The 16,853-nt window shown below is 45.1% G+C and overlaps 1 protein-coding gene across 1 annotated transcript; it reads left to right on the top strand.

Moving 5' to 3' along the window:
• The first annotated feature begins 247 nt into the window (after window positions 1-247).
• LOC147622668 (uncharacterized) lies at window positions 248-3,497 on the top strand. The gene is made up of 5 exons (XM_086821898.1): window positions 248-1,838; window positions 2,006-2,254; window positions 2,542-2,689; window positions 2,870-3,146; window positions 3,441-3,497. Exons 1-5 carry the CDS (start codon window positions 248-250, stop codon window positions 3,495-3,497), a joined length of 2,322 nt encoding a protein of 773 aa, XP_086678024.1.
• Window positions 3,498-16,853: the final 13,356 nt, after the last annotated feature.

Raw genomic sequence — 16,853 nt, 5'->3', positions numbered from 1 at the left:
TGAAGGCCGGTTTTAAGGTTCCATTGCCGGGATTCATCGTCAACTTTTTCAAGAGGGTGAGCCTGTGGTCAACACATTTAATTCTATGGCTGGAACTAATGCGGAGATGAAGGATTTATCTTTGGAAGAGGACGACTACTTTGATGAAGATGAGGACATCGAGCAAGAAATACCTTCCGATATGCCGGAACTTGAAGATGATGATGCCACCTATGAAGCAAAGATGTAGAGTCTGATGGAGGGATTAATGGAACTCGCGAAGGACTCACGTTTTTCACAAAACTTCAAAGCTGATTCCAAACCATGGAAGCAAGGGTCTGAGAAGAAAGCTAAGCCTCAACATTCCCCAAATTTTCAGCCATACCCCGATTCTTCTTCGTCTTTTCCCCCACCTATCCATGGAAACCCTTTTAATACTTCTCATTCTGGTTACTTTGGCGGAGGCTCTATCTTTCATTCCATGACGGGTGTACCCAACATGGGAATGACTGGGAGCTATGATATGCAACCAGGTATGCATGGAGGTATGTATGGAGGTATGTCAGGAGGTATGTATGGAACTTTTGGTGGTGGTGGTGGAAGTGCTTTTGGTATGCCTGGTCTGGGAGGTGGTATGATGGGCATGGGATCTAATGCTGTGGGCAATTCTTTTCTCAAACCACATCCATATGATAATCTTGTTCAGGGCGAGAAGCCAAAAGATTATAAAGAGGGTGGTGCTGCAGTAAAGTTTGATACTTTTACTGGTGCAAAGGATCGTATGAAGGCTCTCACCTTCATTCAACAGTTTGATGCGGCATTTTCTGGTGGTAACTTCATAGAGGCATCTAAGGTACGAAAGGCAGCTTCTTTCTTTAAGGGTAATGCTCTTCAATGGTGGTCGACACTTCTTCATCAGGGAATAGCACCTAGCACTTGGGTGGAGTTCAAGCAAATCTTCTCTTCTTTATGGTTGACACCGACTTTTGAGGTGGATGTTATGACAGCTTGGCATCGATTAGATTCCAGCGATTGTAGCAATCTGGAAGAATATAACAAGAAATTTTGGGATGCTCTGCTACCGGTCACATCCTTTCGGCCCATGTCACTAGTTGAGCAGGTAGAGACATATTGCTGTGGGTTACCCAAGGAGCTTCGTGACTATTGTATTAAAACAAAGGTCATTAATATGACTCAGATGATAGAAAATGCTCAGACTGGATATGCCATGCTTACTGGTCAGATGTCAGGATTCAAGGATCAACGTCTCTTTTTCAAGAAAGCATCAAAAGAAGCAAAGGAGTCAAAGGAGACCAAAAACACTGAACCACGAGAGAAGGGGCAATCCAAGAAGAGTAAATCTCAGCCCTTACCTCAAAGGGCAGATGAAGAAAAGAAAGAACTTATAGTTGGCAACAAATGTTTCTCTTGTGGAGAAGCGGGACATCGGTACTATCGGTGTCCAAAGAGAGCACCTAAAAACGCAGATGACTCACAGGAAGAGCCTAAAGCAAAGAAACAAAAACCGTCTGCTGGACTAGTACCTGACTTGATAGGGATGAAGCAAGGGGATGCATCTTCAGAGTTGTGCAGAACATGGGGAAGACTTCGAGATCAACACGTTTTGATCTTTTTCGATCCTGGGACTCGTGCAAACTTCATCACCCCCGAGCTTGCGGCAAAGTTGGGCATCAAACCAGAGGAGCTGGGTGTGTTGCATGAGGCTACTTTGGCTTGTCTTGGACATTCGGTTAAGGTTACACCGATCATTGGAAAACTGCGTCTCAGTGTGCAGACTTACACGGACAGAGAGGATGATTTCTACATTATGCCTTTGGAGGGTTCTGATGTTTTGTTGGGTATGCCTTGGTGCCATAAGGGTAGTAGATACTTTTAACAGGAAAATCTCTCGCTCACAAGAATAAGGAACACACTCTTGATGTAAAGCTTAAAGGGGAATCTATTCCTGTTGTATTGGCTTCGGCCATTTCTCGTTTAATAAAGAAACATCTTTCTGTTTACTTAGTATTTGTTAAAGAGAATCAAGATACCACAGATTCTAACCTGTCTAAGTTGGACAAGGAAAGATTGGACTTTCTCAAAAGTTTTCAAGATTGTTTTTCAGAGGCTTTTCCAGGGGAGTTGTCGCCTGCTAGGCCCGAGGATCATGGGATTGATTTGATTCCTGGAAGTTCACCACCGAATAAGCCACCCTATAGGGTGAGTGCAGTCCAACAAGAAGAGATTATGGGCCAAGTGCGTGATCTGTTGGACGGTTGATTCAGCCGAGCTCTTCACCCTATTGTTCACCAGTGCTTTGGCGGATGTGCATTGATTACAAGGCACTGAATAAGATTACCATCAAGAACAGATTTCCTATACCTCGAATCGATGATATTTTGGATCAGTTACAGGGAGCAGCTTACTTCAGTCGCATTGATCTGAAGAGTGGATATCATCAAATTCGCATCAGGCCAGAAGATGTGCACAAGACAGCTTTCAGGACAACTTTTGGACTTTATGAGTTTTTGGTCATGCCTTTTGGTCTTACAAATGCTCCAGCGACTTTCAACAGGATGATGGATCGGATTTTTCGACCCCACCGTGCTTTTGTGGGCACCTTCTTTGATGATATGATTGTGTTTTCTCATTCAGAGAAGGAGCATCGGGAGCATTTTACCAAAGTCTTTGAGGAACTCAGAAAGCATAGGTTGGTTGTCAACGGAAAGAAGATTGAATTTTTCATGTAGGAGATTCACTCTCTTGGACGCATAGTGTCTAAGGATGGCGTCAGGATGGATCCAACAAAAATTGAAGCGATAAAGAATTGGCCGGATTTACAAACCATTCATGATGTGAGAAGTTTCTTAGGACTTTGTTCATATTACAGGAGGTTTATCCAATTCTTTGCAGAAATTGCTTCACCTTTACATCACCTGACCAAAAAGGATGTAAAATTCCGATGGACAGTAAAGGAAGTGGAAGTTTTCAATAAGCTTAAGGAAAGGCTAACCACCGGTCCAGTTTTGGTTTTACCAGATCTACATAAACCTTTTGTGGTACAAAGTGATGTATGTGGGAATAGCATTGGAGTTGTTCTTATGCAGGATGGACATGTTATTGCTTATGAGAGTAGAACTCTGTCACCAGCAGAAAGGAATTTACAAGTATATGAGAAGGAGCTTCTTGCAATTATTCATGCTCTTTCTACTTGGAAGCATTACCTTCTTGGGGCTGATTTCATTGTTCAGAGTGATCATCAGACTCTTCGATACTTCCTTACTCAAACGAAGCTCTCAGAGAAGCATATGAGATGGGCAAACTTTTTGTCCATGTTTCACTTTCAAACTGTTCATGTAGATGGCAAAAAGAATGTGGTAGCGGATGCGTTGTCTAGGAAACCACATGTGGCCACCGTCTCTATTATCTTTCATTATGAACTTGATGATATGTGAGAACAGTATGCTCATGACTCAGATTTCGAGCGGATTTTTGATCGTTTGACTGAAGGAGAGTGAGTTGATCATTATTCTCTCAAGGAAGGATTTTTGATGATGCATGACAAATTGTGTCACATCTCAGTTGAGGCAGAAGGTTTTGACCGAATACAATGCTCCACCTTATGCAGGCCATCATGGTATTGAGGCTACAGTAAAGGCTTTGGAGGCATTCTTTTATTGGCCTACTATGTGCAGGGATGCTGATGCTTTTGTTCGTGATTGTATCATTTGTCAGAAGGTAAAGTATGACCGTCAAAAGACACCTGGGTTACTTTATCCTTTGCCTATTCCAGATAGACCGTGGGAGAGTATTGCTATGGATTTTATCTTTGATCTTCCTAGGACAAAGAGTGGGAATGATGGCATCTGGACTATCGTGTATCGTTTCAGCAAGCAAGCTCATTTCATTCCAGTCAGGAAGAAGATTAATGTAGAGCAAATGGTGAGGATATTTTTGACAAATATCTTCAAGTACCATGGGATGCCCACATCTATTGTCAGTGATCGAGATCCTCGAATGACGAGTTTATTTTGGAGAGCATTGTTCGAGAACATGAAGACTTCGTTGAAGTTCTCATCGTCTTTTTACCCACAAACAGATGGGCAATCGGAAATTGCCAACTCAGTTGTATTAGATCTTCTAAAGGGTTATGTTTTGGATCATAAGGAACAGTGGGAAAAGTATCTTCCTTTGGTGGAGTTTGCTTATAACAACACCATTCACACTTCGACAGGTAAGGTACCTTTCGAGATTGTGGAAGGCGGGAAAAAAGTACCTCTGATCCTGCATACAAAAGATAAGATCTTCGAGGTTGATCGTTTTGTGGAGAATATGGATGAGGCTTACAAGAAGGTCAAGGTGGCTCTTCAAAGGACTCAAAAGAAACAGAGGAAAGCAGCAAACCTACACCGTCGATCATTGGTTTTTGATTTGGGTGATTGGGTGCTTTTGAGCTTTGAGAAGGCTAGACTCAGGAAAATGAAGGGTAAACAGAGCCTATATCGTAAACCGAGTATACAGTACTATGGGCCTTTTCAGGTGATTGAGAAGATGAGTGATGTTTCCTATCGTCTTCAGTTATCGGATCATTGGAGGATGCCATGTGAGTCTTCTTAGACCTTTCTTCAGAGGTGAGGTGCCTACAGATCAGGTTGATGAGTCGCAACTAGAGGTAGAAGAACTTGATGAGATTCTTTAACCGGAATAGATTTTGGCACATAAAGAAAGAAAAGTCAGAGGGAAGTCGATATCTGGTGAAGTTTGTGAACTATTCACCCATGGATTCGAAGTGGATGGAGGAGGGTGACTTGGCAGATTCACCGAGGATACAACTTTACCTCGAGGCTTTTGGTTTGGAGCACTACCTTAGAAAGTGCTTCAACAGGTTCAGCTGTGGATTCTGGAGTACTACCTGTTACTCAAGAGGGGGAGGTGACTCCGCTCCTTTGTCACAGAGTTCGCTTGGATGAGATCTGGAAGTCGCTTGGTGTTCTTATCGGCGCACCCGAGATACTGAACTGACATTATATCCGCCTATGGGATTTCTATGATATATGTGTACTAGTCACATGATTTTGATTCATGGATATTCAAATCTTTTGAGAGAATGGGGACGCCTATTCTAGACTTTCGTTTGATATGCATCGGTGTTTACTCATGTTCATGATGTACTGTTGATCGTGGGTCCTGTGGGATGGCCATGAGCGGAGCAGGTAAAGAATCCAGGGGGACATGACTATTCATGAGGTGGATGCTCTTGATTTATGTTATTTAGATGTTCTGTTTCAGTTGGCAGGACATAGCTTTCTCGTTGCTCGCTTAGGTTCTGTTTCAGTTAGCAGATCCTTTGAATGAACAATCGAGGATGATTGCTTTGTTTTAAGAGGGGGGGTATGTTACAGGACTGAGTATTTACCTCTTTTTCTTAAGCATTGTAATTATGCTTAGCATTCACTAATCATGTTTACCTGTAAATGCATGTGTAAGTTTGTACACGTGTGTGGATGCAGATACATGTTTGGTGTGTGTGTACATGTGTGTGCATGTTTTTGGTCTTTCTCTTACCTTGTTGCAAGAAACAGCAGTTGAGGCACCTTGTGATTCAGCCCAATCAGCAGCCGACACGTGGCACAGCTGACTTGGCACTGCCACGTGGCACAGATGACGTGGCAGCTGACACATGTGCAGGTACGGCTGGCTGCACAGGCTGGACTGCACGTGTGGTGCTGACACATGGCAGCTGGCTACCAGATAGACAAGCTGCAAGACTGCAGGTACTGCCACTGGGTGCTGACGTGGCAGGCGCTGCAGTCGTACTGCACCCAAGTGCGAGAGAGAGAGAGAGAGAGAAGCGAAGTCGTGCAGCAAACGCAAAAGCGCTAGGTAGCAAAAACGCGCAAGGAAAAAGCGTGGAAGAAAACGCCGGGCAGCCCATAAAAAAAGAAAAAAAAAAAGAGGAGAAAAGCAGTGTGGGTTTTCGAAAAACGCTAGCGCTACTTGTGTATTTTTATATTAAAAAAAAAGAGAAAGCTATTCGATAGAGTTTTCTTTTGTTGGAAAAGCCTTTGTAATAGATTTTTTTCCTAAGGGGGAAAAGCTATGAGGAGGAAAAGCATAGCTTTTTCCCCAACTTGTATAAATAGGGGGCCAAGGCTCTTGTATTGCACAACACAATTTGGGTGAAAGCTAGAAGGAGATCTCCTCTACATGGAGCAAGGGGATTTCTTCTCGGGAATTGTATAAGGGCTACACCGACCGTTTGATAAATAAATACCTACGGGGGCGCCACGCTTTGGGGCCAATTGGTCTTTTGTGTAGGAGCACTGTAGCTCCATTTATTCTTCGTCTTCTCCCAAGATTATTATTCTAGTTTGTAAAGCGATTTAAGTGTGATTAAGTGTGTTCACCGTCCGTCAAGTTTCTGAAGGCCGGTTTCACTGATTGTACCTATTGCAAGTATTGTACCTGTTGTACCTTGTACTTAGCTAATTGTACCTGCTGCTAGTAGTGTACATGTTGTACCCTATACTTGGTTGATTGTACCTACACACATGTGATGTACTTGTTGTACCTGAATTGTACCTCTTGTACCAGATTATATCTGCTGTACTAGGACTTGTACTTGCTGTACCAGGTGTCTCATGTTTCTTATTTGTGTAAACTTAAAATTTGCTAAACTAAGTTCAAAGATTTCTCTAAGTTTTGTGCAGAGTAGGAACAAAGCATGTTTATGCTAGGCATGCTCAGGAAGTTTTCATAGTGTGGTTAGTTTTTCCCTGTGTGGTAGTGCTAATCGCGCCCTCAGAACTTCTGAGAGCCAGTGAAGGTTAGACACACTAGGGAATCTGGGAGCAAAGCTTATCTGGGAGAACCTGGCAAAGTTCCTCCACGGTGGCCTGTGTTAGTACGGGCGTGCCTATTGGTGCAAGGTCCCGGGAGACCAATGAAAGGCAGGTGTGTACCCAGTGAAGGGGAGAGTGTGCCTGTGAGTTGAGACTTCTTCGACTGTCCAGACTTCATCGACAAGTACCTAATTTGTTTGAGTTGTATTCACTCCATGTGAGGAGAAATCTGGCCTATTGGCCCGTGGCACTTGTACATATAAATACTCCAAGAAATACAAATGTATTGAGGAGGGGGACGGCCCTTTCTGGCCCCAGTGCTGGTGTCAAGTGTTATTGGTCATTTTCAGTTTTAATGTTGCTAATAATGTCCATTGTTGATATTAGTTAAGTGTTCTAAAAATGTGTATTTTGTCTTCTGATTTATAGGCCTCTTGTAGGGAGCGGTTACATTGGTATCAGAGTTTGGTCATCTCTCTTTCTCAAGAGAAGACAAGGTGTTTTGAGATCGGAAGCAAGTACGGACACTTCACTCAATGGACAGCCAAGGCAATCCTTTGGAGGTGCCAGATTCTAGAGGTCAATCAAGTGCTTCATGTCATTCTGATGCATTGCTTGGTAGGCACAAAACTCTTAAGAGAAGTTATGATAGTGCATTCATGGCACAGCCATCCTGTGGAAAAGAGCTTATGCATGAGGATGAGCCCAATGCCTTGAGGGCTGAATTGGAGTACATGAAGAAGCTTTTGCAGGCAAAGGAGCAAGAGCTGAAATTTCTGCATGAAGATCCTCATGTACAAAGTGTCATTGAAGAAAAGAAAGCTGATGCTATGGTGGATACGACCTTTGAGTCCATGGCTCGTGAAGTGGGCAAGAAGCCAAGGGAGTTGGCTGAAACCGGCCTGAAGGGCAGTGAAACAAACACTCGCACATAAAACACTTCAAAGCCATTGAAGACCTAGAAAAGGAAAACAAACAGGGGGAGCTAGAGTGCTCCTGCAAATAGTACACGGATACTGATTGGCCCCAAAACACAGTGGCGCCCCTTGCGGTATTTCTTTAATTGATTTTAAGAGCTTTGATTACAATAAGGCTGGAAACTCAGCCGTCACAGTAGAACTCCTGAAGCCTGCAAAGAACCTGCATCATGGCTTCTTGTCCACTCGGCATCCACAAACAAGTCCAGCCATTGTTCACATCGAAAGACTCTCTCACATTGAGTCTGCATACAGAAGCTTTCTCCCATGATCAAGGCTGCCACAACCATCCATAGCCTCTCACACTATGAACAGCATCACACCCTGACACATCCAGTGCTTCTGCATCACAACACAGACTCCCAAACTGTCTCTCAAAAGAGAACTCGTATCACAGCACAGCATACCATACAGTCGACACACCTGTACCAACCCTCTCTACCTTCCAAGGGTACTGTCCATCTCTCTCATGGATTCCCTGTCCCCTGCCCAATCAGTAGCAAGGCTGTACCAAACATGTGTACCTTCTGCTTGCATGTGACCTATCTCCTGGACAAACCCAAAAACATGTTTCCTCGAGAAACCTACAACCTGTTTCCACATGAAACCCTTAGGCCTGTTTCCCTTTGAAACTTCCGTCCTGTTTCCATACAGAACCATTCATGGCACCATTCAACAACAGTGCCAACAACGGCATACATCTAAATTACCTGTTCCAGCCTGACTCTTGTGCAAAAGAGCATGAGTTTCAGCCCTCTGCGCCTGCAGTCCAGCCCACCTTCTGTTCTGCAACCCAACAGTCGCCAGATAGGGAGGGAGAGAGCAGTGCTGGCTGTCCCCACGTGTACGCCCCTGTTTCTCCTGCAGTCCCCTCTTTCCAAGAGAGCCTCTCATGCCCTGTTCAGTCCAGCACCTCTGTAGTGGTGCGCTTCCTACAGCTGCCTGCAGCCCATCGCTTGCTTCCATGAGAGAGAGAAAGAAGCACGAGAAACCTGCTCACCGTCCAGCACAACCTGCAGTCCAACCCGCCGGTTGTTCCCTGCAGACCTGCGCAGCTTTTCAGCAGAAAGAGGGAGAGATCCACACACCGTTCCTGCCCGACTGCCTGCTCACACAAAAGCAAAAGAAGGAAAAGAGGCGTGTAAGGGCAGTCCTGTACGCAACCAAACTCCAGAACTTCAGCGCTGGCCGCCTGTGTACCAGATGAGTTGCCCTCCTGACTGGAAAAGCACACCACCCTCAAAAGATAGGCGCCTTCCCCTTTTCTGCCCGCCAGCCCCTCTCTTTTCCAAAAAAGACACACGTGGCCCCAATAATAGCATAAGGGCCACGTTTTCTTTCATGAAGGGCATTATAATATTTTTTTAAAGGTTTTTAAAACCTTTTGAGTTAAAGTCTCTTTGCCCCCTTCACACTTGGGGTTGTCCACACATGGGTTTCCTTTTTAGCTCCAATCTGATGCCATTCACACTGTCCACCATGTCCCCGTGCACACCTGCATACTGTCCAGAGAAAAACACAGGGTCGTGACATACCCCCCTCTTGAAAAATAGCAAGCGTCCTCGATTGCACTCAATGGCACAGTAAAACAGCTTAGGAGCAAAGACTCCCCATATGGCAAAAATAATGGCCCTCCAATGCATCTGGGTGATAAAACAATCATCCTGCACAATAGGCCACACTGTCACATTACTCTTGCTTGTTCCTTCAGAACCTACAGCAAAAGTCTAAAACCAAATGGAAACACGTTAACTGTGTTAGCCAAAAACAAAATGATGCATCATTTTACATATGACACACATATGCATGATACATATATGCATTTGCAAACAATATGCTCCTCAAAATGCTCTACCTACTCTAAAGTAACAGTCTAAGGGCTGCTTGCAAGCCTTACGTCCATGGGCATCCCGTAGGACCCACGACTGAAGGTACAACATGAGCTTATGAAAGCACTCAATGCATCAAAACAATACATCCACTAAGTACTTCCCACATATGTCTCATGGCCATCCCGCAGGAGTCACACCCAGTGGTGCCTCCATGAACATAATAAAGTACTTGATGTATCATACCAATATACATGCAGCACACGACACAATCCAGAGTATTATCCAATGTATTCTCAATGGTACCAGGATCCAATGGCACCAAAATACAATAATACCACAAAAAGTGTATGCATACATGCACAAATAGAGTTCAATCCATATATGAACCAAACCAACTCTAGGACTGCTCGCAAGACTTATGCCCTCCATAGAGTTATCCATAGTTGCAGTTATAGTTCTCAAGGGGCGGCCGACTGTGAACCATACCCAACTGTACCATCTCATGTGACTAGTACACAATATCATAGAAGTCCCATAAGCAGATGTATTGCCAGCCTCAGTACCTTCGGGTGAATACAAAGATGTCACCAAGCGACTCCTAGATGACAACTGAGCCTGTCTGTAACAAGGGAGCGGAGGTGCTACCCCCCTCTTGAGCATCAGGCAATGCTCCAGACCTATGCTCTGCTGAACCTGAATGAGCCGTAACAAGAGTCGACTCCAACTCAAAGGCATCAAGATAAAGCTGCAAATCCTGAGGTGAATCTGCTAAGTCACCCTCCTCCATCCACTTTGCATCCATCAGTGAACAGCTCTTGAACTTCACAGGATAGCGACGGAAAACTTTACCCTGTACCTTTCTTTCCTTATGTGCCAGTATGTGCTCGGGAATAAGAACCTCGTCAAGTTCCTCCGCTTCCGTCTGAGCCTCATCTGATACATCCTCAGGCACCCAAAACCTGCTTGCACTCCACCCAAGTGGTAAGCACAAGTCCTCGATGAAGCATAGTAGATCACCACTGCTAAACATAGAAAGAAACTGTCTTCCGAACCCATGAAGCCTCTATGAAGATACGGCCGGTGACAAACTGTCGAATGTTTTGCACCATAACACTTCAACTGCTTCTTGTTCTCCTGGCTGACTACTTCTTGTCCTTGGTGTCTTTTCTCCTGAGCTTCATCTTCAGCTCTTGCTCTTCACCTCATATAGGCAAAGACACACAACCCTGCATTGTCTCCTGCACTTCCTTTTCACTTTCCTCATGTTGAAGCTTTTGATGTGACAACCACGGGCTCGCCTCCTTGAGAAAGTCGACGATGTCCCGGCAAACCGAACCTTGAAACCGGCCTGACGGGTGGTGAAACAAACACTCACACATAAAACACTTCAATGCCATTGAAGACCTAGAAAAGAAAAACAAACAGGGGGAGCTAGAGTGCTCCTGCAAACAGTACACGGACACCGATTGGCCCCAAAACACAGTGGCACCCCTTGCGGTATTTCTTTAATTGATTTTAAGAGCTTTGATTACAATAAGGCTGGAAACTCAGCCGTCACAGTAGAACTCCTGAAGCTTGCAAAGAACCTGCATCATGGCTTCTTGTCCACTCGGCATCCACAAACAAATCCAGCCATTGTTCACATCGAAAGACTCTCTCACATTGAATCTGCATACAGAAGCTTTCTCCCATGATCAAGGTTGCCACAACCATCCATAGCCTCTCACACTATGAACAGCATCACACCTTGACACATCCAGTGCTTCTGCATCACAACACAGACTCCCAAACTGTCTCTCAAAAGAGAACTCGTATCACAGCACAGCATACCATACAGTCGACACACCTGTACCAACCCTCTCTACCCATGGTTAGTTAGTACGAAAGGTACGATACGGTACGGTACGATAAAATACGGTACTAATTGGTACCTTAAAATTTTTTGAGGTACGGTACTATATTAGTACGTTTTTTAAAAAAAATACTTCCTAAACTTAAAAATTGTAGACAAGAAGTTACAAAATAGTAGAACCATGAACATAATGTCATCATGCCATTAGAGTACAAAATTGCTACAAAAGGATAGGCCAAAAACTCATGGCACGGGCGACCGCCAACATGCGTACATACATGATACTGCATACTACAATACATCATCGATGGGCTAGAAGGAGATAGATGCCCAATGCCTAGAGAGCTATAACATATCAAAAGTCTACATCATCACCAACATCTGCATGATCATCAACATGATCACTACTAGAGTGTCCATCAAGAGAGTTCTTTGAAGAGGACTCTTCGAAGGTGGACGAGACACTCTGGGGATCATTCTCGCTAAGTAGGTTGCCATCATCATCAAACAAGGGCTCTCTAGGCAGTGGGGTATCATCATGAGGGGGCAATGGAATATCATCATGAAGGCGGGGATTGGAGCTCGAGGATCCCCGTCTCAAATATGTGCGAAGGCCACCCTTTGCTGATACCGAAGGCGGAGGCCTATGAACTCCAACTGCTCGGCCCCGTCCATGCTGACTCCTGGTGCTGCGAGTATCTGCTGCCACAAGCTCACTATAGAGCTCCATGAAGATTGCCTCCTCCTCCTCATCAGGCAATATGATCGCTTGCCTAATATGGCAATGGCAAGTGACAAACAGCTCCCTATAGGCTGCAAAGGGCGATGAATGGCTCTCTAGAAGACTGAAATTGCTCCACGCAACAACAACAACAACAACAACAACAACAACACCACCCAAAATAAAAAAAAAATAAAAATAAAAAACGTACGGTATCGTACGAATCCGTACGGTACCGTACCGTACGGCAGGTATGTACGGTTTCAGTCGTACGACGTACGGAACTAACCCTGTCTCTACCTTCCAAGGGTACTATCCATCTCTCTCATGGATTCCCTGTCCCCTGCCCAATCAGTAGCAAGGCTGTACCAAACATGTGTCCATTCCTGTACCTTCTGCCTGCATGTGACCTATCTCCTGGACAAACCCAAAAACATGTTTCCTCGAGAAACCTACGACCTGTTTCCACATGAAACCCTTAGGCCTGTTTCCCTTTGAAACTTCCATCCTGTTTCCATACAGAACCATTCATGGCACCATTCAACAACAGTGCCAACAACGGCATACATCTAGTTACCTGTTCCCTCATGAAACATCTGGAAACATAGAGATGCCCATAACTGTAGGTCCCTCTGTTCCTTTCTAGCAGGAAGAAAACAATCTGCTCCATGAGCACGTAGCCATGCGAGCTTGCATCACTCCCATGCCAGGAAACATAACTAAATGACCTGTACTTGCAGCCAAAAACCCAAGCACATAGCTGAATTTGCTACCAAACAAAAACAGCCCATAAACAGTCCTCAAACTGATCTCAAAACAGTCCCGAGCATTGCTCATGTTCATAGCCACATGAACTGCCATGGAACAGTCCATAAACCCTTTCCAAAACAGTCCCGAACCCAAAGCAAAGAGAAGCTGAAAGTTCCATCAGTTGAACGCCATCGACATGATGTCTATGTTCATGAAAACCAGCCCCTCCTTTCTGCAAAAACACGGCGTCCTCCAAAAAGCACACACCTGGCTGCCTGTGTGTCTAGAGAAACCAGCCTGTAAATTGCAGCCTGACTCTTGTGCAAAAGAGCATGAGTTTCAGCCCTCTGCGCCTGCAGTCCAGCCCACCTTCTGTTCTGCAACCCAACAGTCGCCAGATAGGGAGGGAGAGAGCAGTGCTGGCTGTCCCCACGTGTACGGCCTGTTTCTCCTGCAGTCCCCTCTTTCCAAGAGAGCCTCTCATGCCCTGTTCAGTCCAGCACCTCTGCAGTAGTGCGCTTCTTACAGCTGCTTGCAGCCCATCGCTTGCTTCCATGAGAGAGAGAAAGAAGCATGAGAAACCTGCTCACCGTCCAGCACAACCTGCAGTCCAACCCGCCGGTTGTTCCCTGCAGACCTGCGCAGCTTTTCAGCAGAAAGAGGGAGAGATCCACACACCGTTCAGCTCCTGCCCGACTGCCTGCTCACACAAAAGCAAAAGAAGGAAAAGAGGCGTGTAAGTGCAGTCCTGTACGCAGCCAAACTCCAGAACTTCAGCGCTGGCCGCCTGTGTACCAGATGAGCTGCCCTCCTGACTGGAAAAGCACACCACCCTCAAAAGATAGGCGCCTTCCCCTTTTCTGCCCGCCAGCCCCTCTCTTTTCCAAAAAAGACACACGTGGCCCCAATAATAGCATAAGGGCCACATTTTCTTTCATGAAGGGCATTATAATATTTTTTTAAAGGTTTTTAAAACCTTTTGAGTTAAAGTCTCTTTGCCCCCTTCACACTTGGGGTTGTCCACACATGGGTTTCCTTTTTAGCTCCAATCTGATGCCATTCACACTGTCCACCATGTCCCCGTGCACACCTGCATACTGTCTAGAGAAAAACACAGGGTCGTGACATTGGCACTCTCTTATCTCATCCCCAAGAGTGATCTCAAGGAAGGAGAGGATGGAGAGCTAGTATTCAAGAATCCACCTCGTTTGAAGCAGGGAGACCCGACATCTCAACGGTTGAGGTCTTTTATACACAAGGAAGAGGTATCAGTCACTTCTCGCCATGCATCTACTCCTCATGGGACAGGAGGCAACAAGTATTTGCATGTTGGAGCTAGTGGGTGACATAATGGCCTTGTGCATGGAGAGAGTGGACGGCATGCAAGCCGAAAGACTTTGCCCATTGAGTTGTCTCGTGGTGAGACATTGCATCATTTGGGGAGGTCACATGCATCTGGGCCATTGATTCATAATGCACATGCCACCGTGCCTCTTGAAACGTTTCATCTTTGATTGTTCATGAAGCCCATGCAGAGAGGACTGCCCCGTTGGATAAGGGGAAGAGAAAAAGAGAAGAACATGTACCACATCCCAAGAAGCTCAAGGAGTTCAAGGAAGGGGACAAGTCCGTGAAATTTGATGCCTTTCATGGAGAGTATGATGCCTCTAAGGTGCTAGCTTTTGTGGCACAATTTGACATTGCTTTTAGTGATGAGGACTTCACTGAGAAGTCCAAAATTCGTCATGCAAGCATGTTCTTAAAGGGGATAGTTGCCCATTGGTGGATCACTGAAAAGACCACCAAAGATCCCATTTGCAATTGGAAAGAGTTTAAGGATAGATTTTATGTCCAATTTTTGCCTTCTAATGCGGAGCAAACTCTCACCCAAAAGTGGGATAGACTTGAGAAAAAAGATAATGAAAGTGTGCAGCAGTATGTCAATAAGTTTTGGAAAGTGTTACTTGAGGTAACTCCCTTTATGCAACTCTCTGAGGATGAAAGGAAGAGGAAGTTTCGCTCTGGATTGCAACCAACTTATCGTTCGAGCATTGAATTGCACCCGAAACACACTCTTCAACAACTCATAGCATCTGCTCTTGCTACGGAGCAATTGGTGCTCAAAATTAAGCAAGATTAGGGAGGCTCCAAGGGCAAAGAGAGGGTTGTCCCAAACCTGTAAAAAGGTGGACAGCCACCTAAAAAGAGCTTCCAGGAAGTCCAAAAGGGTGGTAAAGCTGAAAGAATCCCATCCAAAGACATTGCACCCAAGAAGAACAAGTTTGGCTTGACCCCCGAGCAAAGGGAGCAATATGCCAAAGAGGGGAAATGCTTTTCTTGGGCGTGGAGAAACCCCTTGGGTGCCCCAAATTAGCCCCCTGGACCTCAGAAGGTTGAGAGTAGGGCTGAGGGGTGACACACCTCCTAGTAATATGCAAAAGGAGGCAATGCCCCCCAAATCAGCCCATGAGCAGTAGACCGACCAGCCATACAGTGAAGGGACTGCCCTATAAAGAGGGGCTTGGTCACCTTGGTCATCATCTTATTCTTGCCTCCCTGTTCATGAGAAAAACACAGCCAGCAGAGAGCTTCGAGCAGCGCATATCGGCTTTTCTCATTTCTTAATCAGATCAAGGGTTGTTTGAAAGAAGACTCGACAAATTTGAAGTTGTACAAGTGGGAGATTGTCAGCTGAGGAGTTGTCAATCAAGGAACAGATAGATTAGAGGCTGGTCAGGCCAAGACAGATCTGAGTCAGTTTGTATCAATTACTGACAGATCTGAGTGAGTTTGAATCAATTACTGTCAGATCAGAGTCTATTTGAGTCAGATACAGTCAGACTAGGAGCTAGTCAAGACTGGTGTTCTAAATTAGTGTTGACTAAATCAAAGCTGACTGAGAAGGAAAGTGATAGAAAATAGTGCTGACTGGATCAATGCTGTCTAAACCACAGCTGACTGATGGAAGCAAAGGAACCAAGTTGACAAGATGAGAGCTGATTGAAAGTGGAGGCACTTGAATCAATTCGGACAGGATCAGTGCTGACTGAATCAGTACCATCAGAATCAGAATAGACTGAAGGAAGAAGTATCAGGAGGAAAGCTGATTGAATGCAAACTGACAGAAACGCACCTGATTGAAGAAGGAAGAGATAGGTCTAGAGCTGACTGAATCAGAACTGCTTGAAGCAACGGGCGTTAAGATCTGAAAATGTGAGAACAGGATTAGTATGAATCGCGGAAAGGATCTGAAAGGGTTTAGAAATAGTGTGAATCAGCAAGATGTTCAAATCAAGAATTGTCGGAGTCAGGAAAAGTATCTGAAGAGGTTTAGGAGCTGACTGAATTGGAAAGGTGTTAGGAGCTGTCAGGAGGTATCCACAGCTGCAGCATTTAAGCAAAGTCCACTGAGCTAAAAAGAGGCAAGCCAAGACCTTCAGTTTGTGTGTTTTTTTTGGGGGTGGTGCCTTGTATACTTGACCTCATCTTGCCTTCCTGCAATGCTAGCTAGTTGTAGCTAGTGTGGGAGTTGAAAGTATCTGAAGAGGTTTAGGAGCTGACTGAATTGGAAAGGTGTCTGAATTAGGAGCTGTCCACAGCTGCATTTAAGCAAAGTCCACTGAGCTAAAAAGAGGCAAGCCAAGACCTTCAGTTTGTGTGTTTTTTTTGGGGGTGGTGCCTTGTATACTTGACCTCATCTTGCCTTCCTGCAATGCTAGCTAGTTGTAGCTAGTGTGGGAGTTGAAAGTATCTGAAGAGGTTTAGGAGCTGACTGAATTGGAAAGGTGTCTGAATTAGGAGCTGTCAGGAGGTGTCCACGGCTGCATTTAAGCAAAGTCCACTGAGCTAAAAAGAGGCAAGCCAAGACCTTCAGTTTGTATGTTTTTTTTGGGGGTGGTG

Source organism: Cibotium barometz, chromosome 28, assembly GCF_041138505.1.
Source record: "Cibotium barometz isolate CiBa-2024 chromosome 28, ASM4113850v1, whole genome shotgun sequence".
Lineage (NCBI taxonomy): Eukaryota > Viridiplantae > Streptophyta > Polypodiopsida > Cyatheales > Cibotiaceae > Cibotium > Cibotium barometz.
The sequence above is the reverse complement of the archived record's forward strand: the minus strand, read 5'-3'. Positions and strand labels throughout refer to the sequence as shown.

What these genes read in the sequence shown, in the direction of transcription:
- LOC147622668 (XM_086821898.1), top strand. Translation starts at nt 248, where the DNA reads ATGGAACTCGCGAAGGACTCACGTTTTTCACAAAACTTCAAAGCTGAT. An exon ending in GGGTTCTGATGTTTTGTTGG is followed by an intron (nt 1,839 to 2,005) that starts GTATGCCTTGGT and finishes CTGTTTACTTAG; the next exon opens with TATTTGTTAAAGAGAATCAA. An exon ending in GAGGAACTCAGAAAGCATAG is followed by an intron (nt 2,690 to 2,869) that starts GTTGGTTGTCAA and finishes TTCATATTACAG; the next exon opens with GAGGTTTATCCAATTCTTTG.